This window comes from Numenius arquata, chromosome 6 (genome assembly GCF_964106895.1).
Source record: "Numenius arquata chromosome 6, bNumArq3.hap1.1, whole genome shotgun sequence".
Classification (NCBI taxonomy): Eukaryota; Metazoa; Chordata; class Aves; order Charadriiformes; family Scolopacidae; genus Numenius; species Numenius arquata.
The window spans coordinates 49143321-49167658 of record NC_133581.1 but is presented as its reverse complement, the minus strand read 5'-3'; the positions used below and the strand labels follow the sequence as shown (position 1 = coordinate 49167658).

General features: G+C 34.1%; 1 protein-coding gene across 1 annotated transcript in view; it reads right to left on the bottom strand.

Annotated features, from left to right (window-relative positions):
• The window catches only part of FMN1 (formin 1), a 138273-nt gene that overhangs the window by 70442 nt on the left and 43493 nt on the right, over positions 1 to 24338 (bottom strand). Inside the window, exons 4-6 of the mRNA XM_074148430.1 lie at positions 20915 to 21687; positions 16699 to 16849; positions 6845 to 6932 (exon numbers count right to left, since the gene is read on the bottom strand). Coding sequence (XP_074004531.1) covers positions 6845 to 6932; positions 16699 to 16849; positions 20915 to 21687 — 1012 coding nt within the window. The remainder of the gene's footprint in view (positions 1 to 6844; positions 6933 to 16698; positions 16850 to 20914; positions 21688 to 24338) is intronic.

Here is a 24338-nt window from a genome sequence, read left to right as displayed (position 1 = left end):
TATATTCACAGTATGTTGTGTAAATTAACTTGAACTGGGGCAGCTGAAAAAAAGCCATTACACTAGATCAAAGAAACTAATTATTTTACTTTTTACTCAGAGATACAAGGAACAAAAGCTTCTTCATTTTTCAGTGAAAAACAAAACCCAGTTTTAATCATATGCATATTAACATCTTTAAAATGAATAAAAACACTGATAAGTTTTTCAAAATGTTCTTCCTGATACAGTGAATTTAACTGTGACACTTCACTGCATTAAATCTCATTATATCAAGATTCACATAAGTGTAAGTAATATAGGTGAAGTATCATAAATCTACAAAAGAGGTTCCAAAACAATTAATAGCTATTACAATATCAATCATCATCGGTGGTTTTTACTTTTATCTTGCTTTCTAGTTAGCTGTCTTCCCTACACTGTCAGTTCAGTTAGAGTATTTCACCTACACCTCACAATATGTCGAAAGGAAGTAGACTCATGCTGTGAAAAGCTGGTAATTTTATTGGGTTCCTCTACCTTTAAAAAATCTGTTACTTGGCCAAGTCTGGTTTCTGAGATCCTTTTTTGCAGGGAAATTGAGGCAAACATTTTTATGTGGCCTATGGTGTCTGCTCACAACAAGAAGAATTTATATACACAAGGATCATTAGTGCAGGGTTGCACCCATTAGGATATAATAACCGTCAGCTAGGACAAAAAACAGATCAGCATCATGCATTCAAACTAACACATAAAAATACTTGCCAACTACATTTCACATACTAAGAGTATTGCTTCGAATATAAACTTGTACCAAAGGTTTTTAACAGACTCACTTTTTAAAAATGAATCTAACTGTAAAAAACAGACTCCCTACTGCACAAATTTTTCACATACCCTGTTTTATCACTTCAAAAATGTAAACCAAAGAAAAGCCGAGAATTTAAAGCATACTGTGTGCAGTCTACATATAACTGTAGAACTTCGAGGTTGAATATGAAAAAGATACTTCTTCTCTTAACCAACAATCTTAAGGCCGACGCTGATATACAGTCTCACTCCTCCTAAACACATTTTGGTTAAATCAGGATTTAACTCCTGCTGACAGAGCTTATATATACTCAGCAGTGTCAAACCACTTAATGCAACAATTAAACTATGAAATATGAAGAAATCACCTTAACTGCTCCCTAATGAAAATAACAGAAATATGTTATTTAAATAAAAAGAGCTTGCTAAAGGTACTTTATTTGACCTGGAAGTGCTTCATTGTTTTACACATTACATTCTCTGAATAAATCTTGATTTCATGGGAACATAAAGCCCATCACTGGGAAATTTAAATTAAATTGTGACTGGTCTAGTCAATTAGAAAGCGACAATTGTAAAATACAAATCCCTACTTGGCAAACATGCCTAAATTATCTAAATTGCTCTGTTTACTTCTGACAAATTGATATGTTCTAAACTTATTTAAAGATTTTCTCCAGTATTTAACTATCATGCAACATAAAAAACATTAAAATATACATTACGAAAAAGGACCATGGGCACAATGTAGGTTTAGAAGACTAAGAAAGCTCAATTCCTGCAAGAAGTCATAAGCAAAAGACTGGCACTAATGTTAACCTACCCTCATCAGGCTGGATGTCCAAGGTAGATTCACAAAAATGTTATGAGTTTTCCAGAACAAAGAAAATAAATTTTAAAGAAAATTCTTTCCTAGCTTCTGAGATGGGTATGCAGTTATCTATCTCTAAACTTCATGCATAGCATACAGTATATATAGAATGCATATATGTAATTCTCTCTGTAGGTGGAAAAGTCACACAACTTTGGAACAAGACTTTTTTAAACCTTTATTATCTATACTTCCATCCTGCAAAATATTTTAGTTGAAACCCAGATAAAACTCTTTTCACATAGTGCAAAAACTATTCCAAAGCATTTATCTTTATCCAGAATTATTTCCAAAATATAATATAGAAAGGAATTGTGAAACTATTTGCACTGCATGACATGGTTAAAACACAAATTGGGATTCAGAAATTCTGAGTACCCTAAGGTCGGCAGATTAGAGTTGCTTTGGAATAGTTTCCCTTATACATATAAAACATAGTGCCTGGTTAACAACGACACTGTTCTCCAAAGTTTAGATGTGCCATAAACCATAAATTGCACTAAGGCAATGCAACCTTTTGATATAACTTCTATGGCTTCTCATCAGTGGAAGACCACACAGAAATCCCAGGATGATTAGAAACATAATACAGAATTAGAATGATTATTGGACTGATCATCAGTCTGGGTGACTTAATCTGCTCTTCACAGTTTTCCAATTATTTACTCCAATATGGTGACAATGGAGGACAAATCACAAAGTTGAAGATGACCAATCAAACACTTTTCAACTGGTCGGCTGACATTGTACAATAGTATCGTAACTGGGTTCTTTACAGAAAGTTCATCCCCTCCTACAATACCACACAAAAAATTTTGATGTAGAGTGGCATGGTAGTTATTTGCATTTCTCACCATCAGAATGTCATTACTGTGACAGTATAATAAAAATATATTCCACATTTGAGAAGCAACCAAAAAAGCCCCAGTAATGAAGGTGAATCTACAAAAGAAGATGGCATTTTTAACACAATCCATTCTAATCTATCCCATCTCAGGGGGATGTGTGATCAAATGAATTTCTCTAATATTGTCAAAGCTGAAAGTGCCTCTGCACAGATAATTTGCATTGTTGGTGAACACAAGAATGTTCCAAATGCACAATAAACATAACAGGTCCCCGTACACGCTATTCCACGTTGGCCAGTGCTACTCTGATTTAATAAACAGAGTTTCAGAGATTATATTTAATTGCTTAAAATCTAGGAAAGGAAAAAAAAAATACTGTTGCAGTGCTACAGTGTTAAACTTTTGTCTTGGTAAATGTACTAGCAAAGCCTGCAGCTGTTCTGTGTGGAATAATATGGTACTTTATTGCCACAAAGAGTGCAATAAGCTATAAAGTGTGCATCTGCTGTGATCTACTGTATCTCATAGATTTGGTCCCAAGGAAAATACACCATCATGTCAGACCATCCATTTAATGCATCCTGATGGAAATCAGGGGTATTAGAGTATTAGTCAGTGAACTACTTCCAGCAATGTGCAGAAGCGGAACTTCTGATGCCCCACCATTTTAGTGGCCAAATGCAGGTACTATGGATGTAGGGACAGATTTGGGAGAATCACTCTTTTGGAGACGTAGGCATCTACATTTTATTTACATCCCATTTGCCATAATTAAAACTTTTTTCATCTGGGCTGCCCCACAATTTTGCCAGTTTACTCTTGAACAAAGATCTCAGTAGCTCATGGGAAGCTGAGACGGATGATGTACACTGCACAAAAGATTATTATTATGTGTTTTCTGGTACACTGTTATTACTAGCTACTAAATTGGGAACTGCCTGAGTGACTGGAATGTTGCCCTGTAAAAAGTTGGGACCAGCGCCCACAGAGAGTCTTCACATACAGTTATAATCAGCATTTCCCATTAGAAACAGAACTGAAACACCTCACTGTGAAGTGAGTTGTAATATTTCAATAGAAAAATCACAAAAGTAGCCTTGAGCTACAAGTTTGTCTCTCAAGCTGCAATATTTCAGCTGAACAATGATAGGAAAACTAAGACAGAAGTGCATTGATACAAAATGGAGATTACTTCTCTAAGTGTGTAGTGTTAAAGCTTCTTCCTTAACTAACAGCTGGTCTCCACTATTCCTCATCTCTTCTTTATAAAGGTTTTTAAAAAACGCAGAGAAGCAGCCTTGAAAATAATCTATGCACAATTAACGCTTTTTGATTTTTAAATATACATACAAATTCCGTATAGCATACTGAGACAGACAGATTTAGATTTAATGTTAGAACATTACAGCACCTAAGATTTCTCCTCCTCTCCCACCTCCTAGAAAGCTGAGTATTAGGACAGGTGCAGCACGACAATGTTAACTTTCCCTCTGCATCCTATAATAGCAACACTAGCCAAAACAGTTATTCAGTTTTACACTGTCTTCTCCCTAGACCATACTCAGATACAGCAAGAATTTAAACTTATTTGCAAAGGATGACCTTCACTCTCTCAAGCAAACATGTGTGTGAGATTCCCTTCCTGAAGTGTGGCAGCTGGCTCACTATCAAATGCAAACTGAAACATCTGGGTGCCAGATATGGTCACTTGCTTGTTTTGCACAGCTGAGCTATCTACAGAATATGCTGTGAAGCTATTCACTTTAATTTGAGAGGGTAATCCTATAGATGCAGAAATCTCACACTATTTTAAGGGAGGATGCAATTTTTCTTGTGATTACTCTTGCTTTGTCTCCTCTACAATTTTGCATGCATCCGTATGCCTAAGGCAGTTCGAGGACAGTTTTTCTATATCCATATTTCTGTAACTGCTACTTAAGATAGAGTGACCAGTAGCTTATACACAGACAGTAAATTCATTTGCACATGGCTTTTCAACAAACATAGTCAGAAAAACTTGAAATAAAATTAGATATCCTTTTTTTTTTTTCATTTCCACTTTCTTTTGCTTCAAGTTTCTTCATTCTGTGTTTCAAGCTGCCAAAGACCACTAACTTTTCTCTTCCTTGTCTTTCACATACTGCATTATGCAATGGAAATTGGCTTGAAAAAAGGGACAAGTGCTTCATTTTCATGTTTCTTAGAGGTAGCTCTTGTAAATTCACTCCGTAAAAAAAAGAACTTTGACATTTATCACCCAATGATCATACGCTTTTTTGGTTAGGTGCTGTCATAAGCTATTTAGCTTACTAAGATCTTTTTTGATGCGGTATGTTGACTACAGCAGTCTTCAAAGAATTTGTCTCCCGATAGGCAGGACTGCACACAGATTTAAAGTAAACAAAATTCTAGGGGATAAACACACACTAAAAGATAAATAAGCATAATTCTACTGTTGTGTTCATTGTAGTAGGCATTTCTGAAGATTCTCTCTACAGAACAGATGTTTTCCCTGAGTCTGGGGACTAGTCTCTGCACACAGATCTTGATTAGAGTCACTCATCCTGCTTTGTAACATACTTCAAAAAGAAGTTCTACTAACAGCATTCCCAAATCCTGTTATATTTTCTAGCTGTTTCCATAAGCAAGAGGCAGCATATCCTATTGCTGCCTTGAGCAACACATGTGGTGACAGGCCAGTCATTTGCTATCTCAGAATAGAGAGGGTGATGAGTTATAAACTTTCCTTCAGTGACAGCACTTGTTTTGGTGTCTCTTCTACCAACACTCTAATTTTCATTAAACTTGTAGGAATACATTAGCTATGTCTACAACTGCAAGTAGTGTAGTCTTTAGAAATGGATTTGTGGACAGCAACAGCTGGCACTGAGGATCCAGTGTTCACACTATACACATTTCAGGGTGTTTTAACTATCTTTCATCTGATCCTGCAGAATTTAAAGCCTGCTATAGGTGGAGACTGGTGTGCTCCTAAAGGACATCTTATTTACTTTAATTCTGAAGGATATTTTTGCACTCTGAGACTGTTCTGCAAGGCAAACACTACACAGGGGACAACAGGTAGATTTGATTTAAAAGTGCACTGCCGATTCAAGCTGAAATGCTAGTGTATAATTACACAAAGATTTGACATTCTTTTCTCTTAAATTTGGTGTAAGTTGGTCAGAGGGTTTCAAAAGCTAGAGAAGTACAGCAAAGAACTGATAGAGATTTTCTATTTTAGTAGAACATTACAGCATGGAAAACAAAAAGTCCTGAAAACACCTTTGAAGATACTTAAGAATACTACACAGTTTTTATAATACAGCTGTTTTCCTATCCTATGCTGCTGTAATTCTTGGCAGCAAATTATTCAGACCTTTAGTAATAGCAGTTCTTTTCCATCTCATTCCGATACCTTTCACACAATACTGGCAGGCACAAAGTTATTCCTTCTTTTCGTTGTTTCCCTCCACCCCAAGAGACATCTGTAAGCCCTTGTGCTTTTAAAGCTAGATGCTAGATTCTCAAAGGCTCTTCTGAAATTAATAATAATCAATGCCAGCAGCATCTCAACACCCTACCCAGTATTTGCATGTGATGGACGGAAAACAATAGCAAAAAAGGAGACATCAACTTGAATCCTTCCAGCAGTTGTTTTAAATGGTGAATATTTTCCTTTTTTTAATGTGAAAAAGAAATAAACAATATCCTTAAACAATATCTTTTTAAATCCAGAACATAAGCAGAATCTGAATTACCCCAGTGTTCTGAAAAAATCTGTACTTCTCTACAGTTGTATTGGCAAACCCAGATAATTTCTAGCAGTAATGGAATTTCTACACTGCATAGCCCTATGCTTTGAAAAATGCCATGCGGTAATCATCTTCCTGATTGCTACGTGGTAGCTGCATCAGTTTGCAATGTGCTTTTCATACTGTTAATGAAGCAAATTTAAACATACAACAAATACCAACTGCATGTTTGAAGCCCAAAAGTTTTATACATAAGCCCTTCATTTAATTTTTGTCAGTGGAGGACTTGCTTCAGAAAAAGAAGGGAACTGTAGGGGAGGAATATGAAACACTTGAGAAAACACTGTACCGACAGTGATATGTGAAACAAACCATACAGAAGGAGTTTTATCTAAACTAGATTCTGATTATTTAGGTGAAACTTTTACATATACTGCAATATAGAGGAAGAATGATTCTTCTTATATCTTAAAGAGGGCTACATTCAAAGCCCATTCTGTAATGTAATAAATTCTCTAAAGGGGGCTATGAGAAAATATCCATGCAAATATGACACATTAAGTGTAAGAAACACTTACCTTGTTGAATATCCTTCATCTCCAGGTGCAAACTGGATATTAAAATTCCTACAGTTTGAGACCGTTTTCCATCCAACAATTTGATAATCTAGAAAGATGATGCAAAATGATCTGAGATCAAATGAACAGTCTACAAAGGATTCATTCATTTTAACAATAGAAGCCCATTTGCGGATTGAATTCAATGTCTCTCCAAACATCAAACCTTTTTATTAACTAAATGTGGTAGAACAACCTTCATCTTATCTCTGTGCTGCACATTAACAAATGGCTGGCAAATGTAAGCTTGTATTCTTACCAGGTCTAGTAAAGAACATCACCGCTTATTTGTAGGATGCTATTAAGAAGGGAAAAATGGCATATCAAATACTTATTCTGGTATATATTTTTTCCCCCTTCTCCTTAAGGTGATCAGGGCCGAACTATTTAAGATACTCTGAGTACATCACAAGTTCCTCAGTTTGTCTACTAGTTTATAGTTCAGTGTGAACACATTTAAGTCTATCTTTTTGACAAAGGATCAATTCCTGGCCAACGAGAACTAGAGAAATGTCTTCTTATGTTCTCTCAACACTATTTCTGGAACACTAGAGGCTACTGAAAGTATTTCTTTCACTCTTGTCTGAATGTGTTTCTTCCACACCCTTGACATTTCACAAGGATTTGAGGATTTTGCTCACATTTTGGGTAACAGACACTTGTTAGTGTAATATACTGACATTCAGATTGTTATCTTTTCAGATGTCAGTGGGAGGAGGAGAAGAAAAAGGAGGGAGGGAAATCCTGAGGAAGTTATTTTGGGTGGTTGAAATTAGTGATACTGATATGTATCAGTCCATAAATAAAGTCCATAAATAACGTTTGAAATGTTGGCTTTGTGTATTTGATTTATGTCATATGGAAGATATGACAGCAGCACTTCACAAAATGCAATACAGATATAAATTATTCAAAATAAGAAATATTCAGATCCAAGCAGTTGGCTTACTTCATACTGTTTATGAACAAATATTGTTAAAAATACTAACTCATATTTTTAAAATTAAAACTAATAGCTAAATTTTCCCTAAATTCATGTTCCCAGTATTTGAACACTATTTAAGCTATATAAAAATTTAATTTTAATATTTGGGTAATACTATTATTTAGATATTTAATAATATTAAAAACTTAAATAATTGTTATCCCTTATCCTTGCAATATTCTTACAGATGCTCACAATACAGACAGTTAACTGACAAAATTTATACAAACTCATACAAATGTTTCTTACCTACGCTTTATGGGAGTTAGTAATATTTAGCTGTGCAACTGCTTAGTCATTCATCTATATAAAAGCAGCTTTGTATTGAAAAATACAGGAAAAGGAGAAATGATAGTGACATTTTCACTTGAAAATGCAAAGTTATTATTTATAGAGTACTGGAATTGGACAATACACGAACAAGTTGGAACACATGCTGTCTTCAAAAAAGATCTGACAGATATTTTATGTTGTAGGGACTCAAGATTTAATGAACTTATGTTAAACTAGATGCTGCATATTTTTTTCCAAAATTAGAAATAAAATCTATTCTGAGATTTTTTTCAGCCTATATGTACAGAACATATGCTGGATATTAAGAAAGTAATACTATTTGAAGTGTTTTCTTCAAGTAAGAAAGAAATCAGGCTCTCTATCTCCTGAGTACACCAGCAGACAAGATGATTTGGCTACAAGTTACCGTAAATGAATACTCTGTAAGCAACACATCCTGTTGACTGAGATTTTTTAGAGCAAATGTAAGTAACTGCTCAGTTTATCATGGTCTTTTCTGAAGCTTTACATGAATTTGCTGAACTCCACAGCACATTAACTTCTTACAGGGATAATTACAGGCTTGAGTACTATGCAATTTGTATAGCATTCACTGACCTCCAAGCTGACCTTGTTTAGGGGCAAATTCATAGGTTGTCATAAACCCCATTAGACATGCCTAGTTTGAGGCAAAACCTTTCCAGACTATAGGTGTTGTAGACAGTATGACATGTGAAATCATTATATTTTAAGTATTTTAAGTAATAATATATTCACCAGATATGATCAACACTAGCTTACATTGCTAAGCAAGGCCTCCTCCTTAGAAGACTAGTGAAAAAAAAATTAAAGAAGGGCCTGTACAATTTTTAAAAGCTAAAACAGAGATTCATTTTTTAAAATGGCCAACTAACTGTATGTTCAAATGCATTTTAGACAAATGTACACATGTTCACAATTACCAGGCATCAAACTAGACAGACTACCTGAAATAGCTTCAGCCAACTGAAATTTGTAACTGAAGGCTAATATTTTATTCATTAGAGAACAAAAACGGAGCAACAAAACAAGAGAATAACTGAAATTTGGCATAAAAAACACTCTAAAAGCAAAGTTGTGATGCTAGGTGTTACACAGGGCTTTTGTCATAGATTTTTAGAACCAATGTGTAACTTGAAAGATTTTGCAACAAAAATATATAATCAGTGGTTAAACAGAGAACATATTTTCAGACATATTAATTTTGCCCCAAATTATGGTTATTGTGGGGAAGTCACTGACAGGGAATTAAATATGTGTGTGAATTCCAAATGGAAAGTAGACAAAAAAATCAGCACTTTTCCAGGTCATAAAAACCATAAGCCAAATAAAATGAAAGTTTGTAAAGACTGCATTGAACTATTTAGTCTATGCTTTTAAAAGACAAATCACTGATCGCCTCCCAGCATATTGGGACTTGCTTGTAGCTGGCAGTGACAGGTAAGCAGCTAAAATCCAGCTGACGCCAGTTGATGCTGCTGTGCCAGCTGGTAGGGTTTGCCAGCTGCCTGCCGCTCCTCCAGACTATGAATGTATCATTGTAATGGATGCAGCATCTTCTGGCTCAGTGACAGAATTGTGACTGCTGGTGCTAATTCATTTAATTCATTGATCCATGACATTATTTTCTCTATGTGGTGTTCCCCAACTATTTTTTAATGTTATTAAGTTAGTTCATTTGCTGTACTCAAGTGTCCCTTCTTCATCTTTCAAATATTTATCATCTAATTAAAAGTGGAGACACACTGAAGCTTGAACACATTCATAAATTATTCTGTCATTCCCATTAAAAGGTGTTTCTCTAATGTAGCCAGAAATGTATTTCATTAAATACTATAGGATAGACTTCACTGTTTTGTCTAACTGTAGTGTCTACATTCTGTCCAGGACACTTACTGGTGCTGAAATCTGAACAGATTCAGTTTACTTTAGTGATTAAAAGCTAAATCCTTCCTCCTGCTGCTGCATGGATTGTTTCCATAATATTTAAATTTACTGAGAGAAACCATAAGCTAAAAAGCTGTCCTGCATATCACAGTGTTTCCCTCCATTCCCACTCATTAACTTTTATGGTGAAGTCAACAGCCTGAACCCATAAGTAGTCTACTGAAACCCTGTTCAAACAGAGGAAGAATACCCCGCACAAGAAGCAGGATATGCCCCTCAAGCCATTCTACGTAAACACCCCAAGAGTTACCAATGAAATTTCAGAAGCTTAAGAATAGACATTATCTCTTCTATTCCTACTCGAAGGAGGAGAGCCAAGTTTAACTATTTCGTATTTAACATGGATGAACCATAGCTTTATATTTCTTAAATATTTTTACAATATTTTAGGAGACACGTAATACTATTTGCAATTCTATTGGATGAAAAAAGTGCCGCTGTTTTTAGCCTTTCGCTAAGGGCTAAAATAGGATAAAATAGGAAGTAAGAATGAGCTAGTAAGAAACTTATTTCAATATCTTTATTCCTATCAAAACTGTAAAAACAAAACAAAGCCACAAAATAGATATTTACCCTTTATGGATACTTTCATATCCTACATGGCTGCAGAGCCTTGTGATAAACAAGGAAAGGCCATATTCATTCTTCTCAGTACAGCACAAAAAATAAAAAGAAAGTGAGAGTGCCTCAGAAGAGCCTGCACTAGCATTTTACTACTTCTACACAAGTTTGAACACTGTTTATTATCTTATGCAGACAGCTGAAGACAGTCATTGTGTTTCAACCCGCAAAGCTTCCAACATTTTCTGCAATATCTGCCCTTCTTGCGGAAATACAAAATTCATTAATTTTAATTCCTTATTTAGTTAGATGGACAAAAAACTTGCTGACAGACATATCCCTTTCAGTTAAAAAAATGCAATTCACTCAAAATATTGACACTCTTAAATGAGAACACATGTTAATAATTATGTGAAGTCTGTTAGAGATAATAGACAACAGAAAAGCCATTATCTTTAATGTCCTCCTGCGTCTTTGAAATGATAATCATTGCACTAAAGGGCCAAAAATGATTGATGGACTTTCATTTGGAGCATACACCTGACACAAATTACTTGACATTTACTCATTTTTTTGTAAGATGAAGACAGAGTGGCATCACAAACATCCAACTACCTTGTTTCTTGAAAGTATAGAAAATACTTGAGTTTTTGAGGGTAAGTTACTAACAAGTGCTCAAACATATTGGAAAAAACTAATGCAACTTTAAAAAATTGTGTAAGTCAGTCCAGCATTTGAGCTACAGAATGCATATGGAATAAATCACAGGAAAGGAATTTTTCTAAATTACCTCTTCTTCAGGCTTACTGGGTATCATAGTTTATTACATAATGAATCACAGTTTTTCTTTCATTTCAAAATGTATGTTCTAATTCTGACTTTCTTCTATTTGGTACTATAAGAACAGATTTTGGTTTCACAAATTTAACAGGAAAGGGAGAACCTATGGCTTGAGAACAATTACCTGCACCTATCAGCTTAAAAATTTGTACGGATATGTACAGACAAGAAATGTTAACAGTTTAGAATGAATGAAAGCAAAATTGCTTGGGTGTAAAACTTCAGTGCTTCATCTGACATAAAAACATCTATAGAAGACTTTCAGGGTCTGGGAAAGATGTTAGATCCTTCAAATTATATTCAAATCTATTGAAAGCTGAGTTCTTTCAAAAACAACTGATGTTTTTTTCTTCAGAAAAATAAGTTAGAGTTTTAATATGCTAATTGTTTTCTGTTTTCATAAACAGCTATGGACCTTAATGGTACTGCACTGCACCTATTTGCATCTGAACATTTTGGTACATAAAACTTTACCATTGAAGTCTGTTTACAATTGCATAAATATAACTTACAATATGTTTTTTTTTAAATAAACCATACATTCCTAGACAAACACTTTAATGTGAGTGTTAGTCGGTAACATAATAGGTGCAGAAATCATATGTCCAGAATGCTACAACTGAAATCTAAGCATGAGAAAACATAGAAATGATGATGAAAATAGCCTAGATTAACACTTGTACTTTCACAAACATGTCAGTGACACCATAACAACAGAAGTTAAAAATAGGAGTTGTATTCAAAAATGCTTTAAAGTCTAAACGTCCAAAAGAATCAATACCTAAATTGAAGTTATGTACTAGAATAACCTTGTGGATCTAGCCATTTTCCTTCTTGATTTCCAAGAAGCTGTAACTTCTAAGTAATTTTAAAAGTGAGACCAAATATAAACGTTTGAAAAAGCTTAACTAAAGACCGCAAGACCTTACATAGCAAAAATACTTTCAGATCCAATGTATGTTGCCAAGCTGCATCATACCAATAATTTATGTATTTAGATTAAGCTAACTGTATTAGCCAAAACCAGAGATAAATCTATTTGATTCATATTCATGTGCTAATGAACTTATTTATTTTTGTCCAGTAACTTCAACTTTGCCTGCTGCAAATTCAATCACTTCAGAAATATCCTAGGAAATAAATCCCACTCCTTCTATACATTATTTAACCATCTAGTGGTTAACCTAGGAAATAAATCCCACTCCTTCTATACATTATTTAAGCATCTAGAGTCTCTTGGAAAGTTAGGATGCAAACGGCAGCCTCTTTTCCATTTCATAGATATCACATCCAAAAAATCACTGCATTGTATTAACTCATATAAAATTAGAACGCTTTTAGTCTTACACCTCATCTTACCTCATCTTACTGTACCTCAAGCTGAATATCGTTAACTGTATTAACTTTGTGCTTAACTCTATTACCTTTGTGCTCATCCCTATCTTTCAGACCATATCTCTGACACATTAAAGATTTCTAAAGGGTTTACTCAAGTACATTTGAAGCCTCTTGCAACTAGGTGGTAGCTGCAGAGTTAATATTCCATTATCCAGGTCATAAGTGAAAATACCGAAGTAACGAGACCTAGCATAGATGCCCAAAGAATCCTCAATGTAGTCTCCTATTGTTACACTGAGTATATGTATGAGTATAAATATATTCTATATTGTAAATATATATTTTATAAAGTATATATTATATTGTATGTACATTTTATACATATGAGTATAAATATATATATAAATATATACTCAGAATTTTCCCTTCTGAGCATAACTTTCCAAATGGTACTGGAAAACAGACCATCTGTTCCATTTATGTAGGACAAGATTTAAATATTTCTGGCTGAAAATGGTAGATGTCTATCAGCTGTAAGTTACAAAAGCACAGCATACAGTGAATATTTTAATCTGTGTTGCCATAAGGTGTCTTCTATGTGGACAAATGAGTAAGAATAGAACAAAATGACATTTCTATAGTCTTAATGTGATGCTTTTCACAGAAGTCTTCATTTCATACACTAAGCATACAGATTATTCTGACTGGTCTCATAAAAACAATAATTCTGAGAATAAATTGGAAAATATTATTTTATTTGGAACTGAAAGAGAAATGTAAATAGATGGTAAAGAAATCATAACTCAACAGGCCACTAATTGTTAAAGTCTCCTTAGTTTTATAAAGAAGATTCAGCTAAAAGAGAAACAATTCCTCTCTAATTTGAAAGATAGCATACGGAACTTGATTGTGAGGCACTGATGTAATTCTCTTTCAAGGAGAAAAGTATTAAGTAATCATGTTTTAACAAGTAATCATACACCACCTATTGGTCTGTTATTTCTCTAAATACCAAGCAGGCCAAACTTAGTTTGTATAAGATCATAACTTAGTTTGTATAAGATCGTATGAAATAGGACAAAGTTTGATCACAGAAGAGGTATAATGCAGTGAATAGGTCAACACTAACGTATTATTAAATAAAATAGCTTACCTGTTCCACACATAAACTACTACTACAGATTCTACTGCTGTACCTGTATCTTGTTCTGGAAGGCTTTTTTACAGAATATGAAAAAGGAATTTACAGAGATATACAAGGTGACACAGCATTGGCTAAAAATAATATACGATGAAACTCAGAAGATTCATATGTCTTTCTTAATGTCTATAGAAAGCATCTTTGACCAGACTATACAATTCCATACACTGTGACATTGGTAGCATTCTTAAGCACAAATTCCTCTACTGAAGCAAAGAACAAGATTGTTGTTAAAACCCTAGTAGATAGATATAATTGTTAGCAAAAAAGGCAAGAAAAGCTGAGAGCTCAGAAAAAGCATGAGAAAGTGCAAATGAAGCCAGCAGAACTGATAGTTCTACATTAATCTACAGGAGCTTTCTGTTACCATCTACTAATAAACCCTCCTGTAATTAAATAAAATGCCTCCCTGCTACTGTATTGCTTGCAGCCCACCAAGATTGATCCATTGGAGCCCGCCTGCAGACATCTGGGCTTTCAGAGAGACAAAAAAACCCCACAGGACCATATAAGAGGACCAACCGTATGTAAAAACAGTCAGCTGCTATTAGGAGTCATTTAACATAGAAAGGTGGAAAGACTGAATATAAAATAAGAAAATGCTTCTAAACTCAATTAAATTCAAATTTCATTTGAATTCTAAAAGCTGATTTAATTTTAATTTTTAAATTGACCAAATGATGGAAAGCTTAATATTATTGACCATGATTTTTAAAAATTTTCCCAGAAAGCCCTACAATTCCCATGGTTTGTAACACCATGATCATAATCCCATGAGTTTTACCCAACTAAAGAGACAGTAACAGATACAACTCTTAATTTATCTCTTAGGGGATTTGAGTTTCTATTTTTGTATTTGGTTTTGATTTTTACACAGTCCAGAACTTTTCTATTTCATTAATTTCCACAAATATACCCCTAGTCTTAAAATAATAGGTTTAAATCTAATAACAAAACAGAATAATTCAAAAACTGGCATAAAGAAGATATCTTTGTAAGAAAATCCATTGATTTCTCACAAGAAATAGTACTTATTATTATACCATTATTTCCTATATTTTATAGAGTAACTGTTATCCAATGCAATTTTGAATAAAGTTAAAAGAGATCATTAAAAATTGTGCTACTTTAGCAAATAAGTTAGTTTACAAAGCAGCAAGGAAAAAGAATAATGAGATTTCATCTTTCAGAATGCAGGTCTAATCCTCTACCTGGTTTGCTGTCATACACCTGGAGAAATAGGTATATTTACTTAATTGCTGAGATTTTGAAATACAAAGACAATTACTTGTGCGTATTATTTCTCCATTAAAGTTACATTGGTTACATTCTTCTTCAAAGTTCTTTACAAACTTTTATTTCCTAATAAATAATTCTGTCTGAAATAGTAAATTAATGAACTGTAAAAACAGATTTTAGAAAGAGGGCGTCAGAAATATGAACTAATGGGATTTACAGATACAGCTGAGTACTACATGATTTATGCACTTGAAGCATTTGTCAAGTAAAATATGTAAAAATATTTTTCACAGAGAGGTTCATGTCCAACTTCAATCTAACATTTGAAGGACTTTAACAGTTAAACCATTTCTTTACGGTGCATGCCCCCATCCTGACCCCGTTTTTCATTTTTCACTTTTTGCTTCACATGAATTTGAGTTTTATAAATTCTATAGCCTTATTTACACTTCTCAATAACTGTTGCACTAGGACACAATACAGGAAGTTTATGATCAAAGATGTTTTGAAAGATCTGATTGCAGTGATATATATCTATGTATGTATATTTCACGTTATATGTATTACAAATTTGAAAAAGGTAGATAGCATAGCTTACATACAAAGTGCCCTCTTGTGGTTCCAATCAGGTAAACTCAACCAGATTTATGATACGGTATATATTTAAATGGGTTTCTAATATATAACCACATTGTTTTAGGAAAAGAGTATCGATTATTATTCAGCCTAGAATATTTCCCACAAGAGATACAACTGATGCCATTTCTTCCTATCTGCACACAGTAATTGACAAGTACAATCTCTCTCTGTAATGGACCATGTCTGAGGCAGACAGTATCTGCATTACACTGACATAGCTGTTGCATAAATTTTTGGCCATTAGGCATGATTTTCCTGCCCCTTCCTGACACAGCTCTTTAGCTATACTGGAAAAAAGGTGTTTTGGTATTCCTTATTCAAAACATCTAACATTCCTATCTTGCTTTATACTTTAATTTTCCAATAAAATAATCTCAATGGAAGGCAGGTTTGCTAGAATAACTTAAGGACAACCTTCAATTATAAGTCAGTTCAAGGGCAGACATGGCCTGAAATATTGGCATTTTTAGATTCGTATTAGAACTTCCATTCAGTTCTCCTATACAATGTATTTTCTACTTCACTGCGATGTGGAACTTTCATTTTCAAAGGCAAGAAATCTTCCAAGGTAAACAATAACCCTGTATTCCCAAGCAAGAGTTGAATCAGCAATCCACCTATTTTGCTTTAAAATGAGTTTTACAAACCCATCTATTAACTGTTTATTCAACAATAAATAAAACAGGAGTTTTCTTAAAATGTAAAACTAAACACTGACACATGAAAAAGCAAACACAAAGAAACAACAAATACCTTTTTGGCCTTGGTTTTTTTTTCGTAAGTCTCTGATAATGGTTTTCTTTTTTCCTGAGTGGTGTCTTTGGAGAATAAATATTCAAACTCAGTAGTATCAAGTATATCAGGTTCTTCTAGTGATTCCCATAATGTTGGCATAGCACTTTTCCTATAAAGGGAAACATAATAATAAAAGTTCCAATAAACATTTATGAAAAACCATAATACATCTAGATGCAATAGATGAAAATCCATAATAGATTTAAAACTCAAAGCAACATGCACTGCTGCTATACAAACAGCTTTTGTTCCCTATAACTTGTTCTTGTAAGGAGTCAAAATGTTTTGCAGGAGACTGTACCAAAAAGTTTAGCTATTTAGTATCCGTGCCTGCTAGCCTTTCAATATGAATTATTTGTATTGTACAGTATTTTGTACAACAACCAAATATTACAACTGCAGCTTGTGCAAATACATCTCAAGAGATTTCTGCCACCTCAGCTAGGATTAGCAGTATTTCAACAGCAGCTTTTTGAGAAATTCCCAGTAATCTATTTAGACCTATAAAAATAAACAAAATCAACAAATAGTAAACAAACTTTATTCAAGCATGTTTTAAGAGCATTTGGGGTCATTTGTATAAGACTTGATTCACTTTGTGTTAGTTGCAGATTTGTATGCTCACATTTATTTTTCTTGCAGTTCTGAGAAACGAGGGTAGTTATGTGGCCTGTATTTTGGGAGATTAACCAGTATTCTGCTCCATTCAACTGACTGTGAATTTCAAATGTGGATTATCTTTCCTTCTTTCTTTGCCTTCCAAGACCAGATTTAGTTTTGGAACACTTTGGAACTTGTTTACACAACCCTCTAGTTTTATTGAGATTTGGGGAAAATCTTATGTAGGGCTGCAAACAGGGAACTTCAATTCTGAATGAGCTTTGTTGCAAAATTTCAATACTTCAGGAAAATATGTGGGACAAAGGTAGAAGGTGGGCCAACTTCTTCCAGCAGATGTCACTAAAAGGCAGTGAAATCATATGCAGTTTAAAAAAAGTGATGAAAACCTCTATAAAATGCAAATGGCTGACGTCACTAACCTTTTATTATATCTAATATGCAAAAAAAATAAAATACCTACCAATTTAAGGGGAACCAAAATTAATTAATTTTTTTTTCCAAATTTAGGGTTTTTTCTACTTAATACTGAATTGTACATATATTATCGTAAATGTTTAAGGAACTGTAATTTTCCTATTAGCATCTGCTGATGAAGCATATTCTGTGTGACACAACATGCTTACAGATCCACAGCTCCCTGAGATCAGCCATAGTATCAGCCACACTGAAGAATGAAGGATTCTTTCTGGCTCTGTAACAAGAACTTTGAAGTCCTGGATAGCTGTAGATCCGAGCAGCAGACACTTGAAAAAGTTTCCAGTTCTAGTGCAGACCATGAAAATGCTGGACCATCACATCTGGTGACCAGCAGTTCACCAGAAAGCTATGACTTCGACCTTATTTTGCATTCAGCAAAAGTTCGACAAACCAGCAATATTTCAGAACAAACATTTTGATTTCAGTGAATTGATAGGAAGAATTAAAATATAGTTTATTTATGGACCAACTATTCATTCACTACAAAACAATTTTTCACTAGTAATTTTGGGAAAGTAAACCCAAAATGCTCAAAATTCCTGCTCCAAAATATTTCAATGCCTTTAATTCTCAATCATTGAAAGACTACAACTGACATTTCATTAACTGCTTGTTCCTGTCAAATAGTTTATTACATTAACAACTTACAAAGCTTTATTATGAGAGAATAACAGTTCTTTCTCATCAAAATAAATTCAGATAAAAAGCTGTAAACTAAAATAAAACTCATATTGACTTATTCTAATAATATAATAATCTATAATAATGCGTAACATAATAATTCCTAATATATTGATAAAATATGTAATAATTTAGTCACAGTATATAACAGTGTGTAATAGAGTGTGTATATACAGTATAGCATATATATTATGTTATGACTATAAGTCATATATAATAATATAATGTAATTTCTTTAATTTTTTAAAATAAACTTAGGATCTTTGTAAATGCACTTATGCTAAAATAATTTTGAACACAGATCATAATGATTCAAATTTTAAGACCCAAATAATCACGTAATTTCTTTAGTTGCATAACACAGGACCTGGATTTTTAATTCATGATTCTAGCAACTCCCTGTTAAACTAGAAATGGTCTGTCTGTGCTGCTTAAGCATCCCCAAAAATTACTTTTTGAGCCAACCCTCTTCATGGAACTCTATGTTCCATTAACACACACTTGAAGCAAAGTTAGAATTAGCCAAAATCCAAAAGAGCAGGTGAGCAACTCTGAGACCACATACCCCTGTGGCAGTAAGGCATGCATGCTGTCCCAGAAAGTATAAATGGGAGTACTTCTTTTCTCCTGCCAGCTGAATGAATGGATAGCATAAAAAAACCTTGCGGGAACATTTCAGAAACACTGTCAAAAATTGTTTATTTATGTCTGTTAACCAAATGATCCCTTATAAACAAATCAATAAAACGGAATGTTTCATAGTATCTTTGGATTTACTACAAAGGTATATAGTATTAGACTACTTTCATGGAATCACAGAATGGTTGGGTCAGAAGGGATGTTTAAAGATTATTTAGTCTCGCCCCCTCAGGCAGGGACATGTTTCACTAGACCAGGTTGGTCAAAATCCCATCCAATCTGACCTTGAAGATTTCCAATGATGAGGCACCCACACCTTCTCTGGGCAACCTGTTCCAGAATTTCACCAATCTTGTTGTAAAAAATTTTTTCCTTATATGCAATTATGAAATCTAAATCTACCTCCTTTCAGTTTAAAACTATTGCCCCTTGTCCTGTCACTACTGGCCTTGGTAAAAAGTCTTCATCTTTCTCATAAGCCCCCTTTATATATTGAAAGGCCAATTTCAATATATATTGAAACCCCAATTCTCTCAGCCTGTCCTCATAGGAGAGGTGCTGCAGCCCTCTGATTGTTTTCATGGTCCTCCTCTGGAGCCGCTTCAACAGGTCTATGTCTTTCTTGTATTGGGGGCCCCAGAGCTGGATGCTCTCCAGGTGAGGTGAGACTCCAGGTGGGGTCCAACGTCAGCAGATTAGAGGGAGAGAATCACCTCCCTTGACCTGCTGGCCATGCTTCTTTTAGTGCAGCCCAGGATATGGTTGGCTTTCTGGACTTTAAGGTCACTTTGCCAGCTCATGTCCAATTTTTCATCCACCAGCATCCCCAAGTTCTTCTCTGCAGGGCTGCTCTCAATCCATTCATCCCTTAGTCTTGACATTAAGGATTGCCCCTACTCAGGTGCAGGACCTTGCACTTGGCCTTGTTGAACTTCATGATATTTGCACCGGCCCACTCCTCAAGCCTGTCAAGGTCCCTCTGGATGGCATCCCTTCCCTCAGCGTATCTAGCGTTTTATACCAGCACTAAATCACAATGCGATTGGTACTTTTAAAAATTTTTATATTTATTTTTTGAAATTATATAGGTCTCTATCAGTACTGAGACTCCTCCATAATGGATGCTTTAGGCCACAGGTTCCTGAGCTGCTTATATTTATATATAAGCTTTACTTTTCCTGCTCTGACAGAATTATACATAGAGGTTAAGTTCCTGTTTAACTGTTTCTAATTGGAATCAGACGATGACACAACATAGTGCTCTGAAGATGGTATCACCTGAAGTAACTGGAAAGCAAAAATGAAACTCTAAGTTCTCACCTGACCAAACTTTAACATTTCAATTCTAATTAAGATTATTTTAAAAAAAAATAAAATCTTCCTAACGTCTTCACTACCTTTTTCCTCTTTAGTCTAGGAACCACCTTGTCACTAGAGTTGTCCATGGAGTACTTGGATTTTTGGGAAGAAAACAACAAAACTTCTTTTGTCATAATGCACATAATTTTCGTTTATAATGCATATAATTTTAATTTTTAAGTGATATTTTAAAATAATTTCTTATGGTCTATTTTTAGACTTCTAGAACTGATTCTTTTTTTTTTTTCCTTAAAACATGTAAATTCCGTGCCTCTACACTGATTTTGTTACACATTCCTAGACTATTAACTTTTTGTTATTAAGTCTTAAATAGTATACATATCCTTGTATCATGGCCTATAAATAGCAACTCTAAGTCCAAATAAATGTATTTTACCTGCTGTCTTGTAATTGTATCCGTGTCCAATACAAAGGCTTCATGGGACGGCTAGGTTCAATGGCAGGCTTTCGAGGTCCTTGGTTTGAAGATAAAGTGCTACTAAAAAAGAACCCAGGCCCAGGAGGTGGAGGGGGCGGAGGCAACCCAGATCCAGGCAGTGGAGGAGGAACAGGAGGTCCCAACCCTGGAAGCGGTGGTGGTGGTGGTGGTGCTTGAAAACTCCTACAGCCTTCAGAAAGTGGAGGTGGCAGTGGTGGACCAGATCCAAACTGAGATGTCAGTGAAGCCGGATCCATTGGCAAAGGTGGTGGTTGAGGAACTAGACCTGGTAGTGAAGAATCAGGAAGGGGAGGAGGAGGAGGAGGAGGTGGTGGTGGTGGAGGTGGCAGCATTTGTTTTGGTGGACAAGATAAGACACTTTCTGAAGACTGTACATTGTAATTATCCTTATTTTCACTTTGGGCAGAAATACTATGTGACAAAGAAGAAATATTAAGCTTTTTGGGTACTATTTGGTTATTTTTCACAGCTCTGTTTTCTTCTTCACTAGGCTTTATGAAAGTTTCTCTGTCAGTCTGTATACATACATTTCGGTATGTCTTTGGTGGGTTATCATCTTCAGTAGAAACACCAATATCCTTTGCTTTTTCATTTCTTCTGTTCAATTTATTATCAAGCTCATTCTTCAGATGTGCAATGGTTTCCTCAAGCTGAGCAGTTGATACAGCGTGCTCTCCACGAATATGGAATACCCTGAGTTCAAACTGAGACTGCAGAACAACAACAATAAGAAAACCCTCAGTGCAAATATTTTTCTAAAGCGTTTATCTTGTAGTAATTAAATATCTTCACATTTAGACTATGTTCTTATGCTAAGCAAACCATAATGACATGTTTCCCAGTTCTAAATGACTTTATTGCAAGTTATTACCTAATTGGAGAATTATTCTTTAAAGAAAGATAAGCAGTGTTTTTCAACAAAACATTTTATGAGTAAACACCCAGAACATCAATTTAGCAAATTCTAACCTGTACTTTGACTTTAAGCAGAATCAGTATTTTTAATTGCTGAATGCAATAATTAATAGTTTATTACGGAAAAAGGGTACTTTTTTCAAATGGTATTGTACCTAATGACATGATTTTATTGACTATTTCATTTCATAAATATGCCATGTATATACATGTTACGAAGTAAAAAATAGATTAAACATAACAGAAATTGATATTCCTCACAGATAAAACATTAAATGAACAAATTAGAACACATTCTCAATCTATTAAAATTGTTCTCTGATTAAATTCAGAGGTACACATAAATTCTCATTCAAATTTATCCTTACTCTTAGAGTAAAATTTAATTTCTACCTGATATATTTTAATCTACAATTCAGTAACAGAAATCTTAGAACCAACAGGATCAAAAGGATTTCACTAAGGTAGACGGAAGTATCAATCTTTCAAGAATATATGTAGGTAAGGAAGAAAAAAATCCCACTTCTCTAACCACCGATCAGAAAAATACAAAACATTTGACACAGAAATATCTCCATTAAATAATCAAATCCAATACTGCTATTCCAGATGATTAAGTCTCTACAAGGTATTTTCTGTTATGCCATGATACTATCAGGCTGACTAGAGTTATCTTGTTTCTTTGCAAGGCAATGACTCCTGAAAGTGCATTTTGCATGGTTCTTTCAGGATCTCTGCGCAAAGGAAACCTAACGCTTCAACAGAAGCAGCTAAAGAGATGTGATTTTCCCAAATTCCTGCAGGAGCAGCAATTTATAATTAAACAATTCCCAAACAGTGCTGGTCAGAAGTGGTAACATAGCACTCCCTACTTATAACTCTAACTTGAGTATTAGGCCAGAGTTAATAGTTTACAGTATTAATTAATATTCATCCAAGTCATGCATGTGTAGCTCATTATGGCAAATACAGTACCATAATGTACTGTAATTTTGTATCATACAAAGAAGCTTGAATACAAACAATATATGTTACTTCTTAAAGCAGTATGGCCAGCTTGTGTTTTAATAAATTTGTGAAGATAAAGTCCAAAGTAAGCAATTTAAAAATATTGGATACAAATTGCTTCTTTTCTTAACTGGAAAGTGTAAAGGTGGGAAATCAAGATGAAAGTCTTGCAAAGATAATCAGATAGACTTGTATTGGAAACAACCCAATTTCTTTTAGTTTTATAGAAGAACTAAGACCAATATGTAATAATATGTTGGGTTTTTTCTTTTCCTGCTGTTACTCTGTCAGTTTGTTGTTGCTTAGCTTAACTATTAGTTCAGTTCAACCATCACAAGATTTTCTGCCATGTGAATTGCTCCAGAGCAACCACCTTTCTTTTTAAACTTCGCATACTGATCCATAAATGAGGTAATGAAGTATGTTTGCCTTAGGGAATTTAGTTATTTTTGTTTATCATAGTATTTTGCCCCTATTGGACATCAAAAACTCCCTGATAGAACAATTTAATTTGAACGTTAAAGATTTTCCCAGCAGTAAATCTGAAGTCACCTTAAAAACACATTGTAAAACAAGCACAGTATTTAACAAAAGTACTTATTACATTTAACTGGGCATGAAAGCAACTGTGGTAGTATTATACACCTTTTCAATTACAGATCTTCAGTCTTTAATTAACAATATAAAATCGGTGGTTTAAGCTCAAAATTATATTTCAGGTGGTAGTTTAATGTTTTGCCTTGCTTTTTACTCTTTCATACTTTCGAAATTATTTTCTGTTAATAAAAATAATAAAATTATTAATGTAAACAAGAATAAAAGCTAAAATTATTAAGCACAAAAAAAGCAGGCTTAACAAATATGACACACTGGGAATCTGTGTTGAACATTTCATCAGTGTAAAAGATCAGTCTCATCCAACTGACTGCAATATAAAAGAGCAATAAGCAATAAACCAAGTTTTTATTTTAATTACCTTACATCTCAAAACACGTCTTGTTCACTAAAATAAGATTAAGTAATATTGAAACCTTTTCAGTTTACATAACTATGATAGTATTTTCAACAAAATTTTGAAGGATATGTATATCAAAATGTACTATTTTTCTATACCTACAGAAATAATACATACATATTCTTAATAAAGGTATGCTTCCTGGAAAATATTACACCAAAAGAGATGAAATGCTCTAAAATCTTGTAATGAATCAAACAGACATCAAACAGCATACTGTCATTCCACGCAGGTAGAATCTCAACATTCTCTTTCTGTTATGAAATATGACACGTATGTATAAAGTCTATTACATTTTCATTATTATACCAAAAAGGACTAGTTAGATACCTTCTCAACATGTAATATTAAATAATAAAGAAAAACATTGTGTACTAAACTTAGGCACGTTTGACTCCTGAAATTAAGTTAATATCTAAAAAT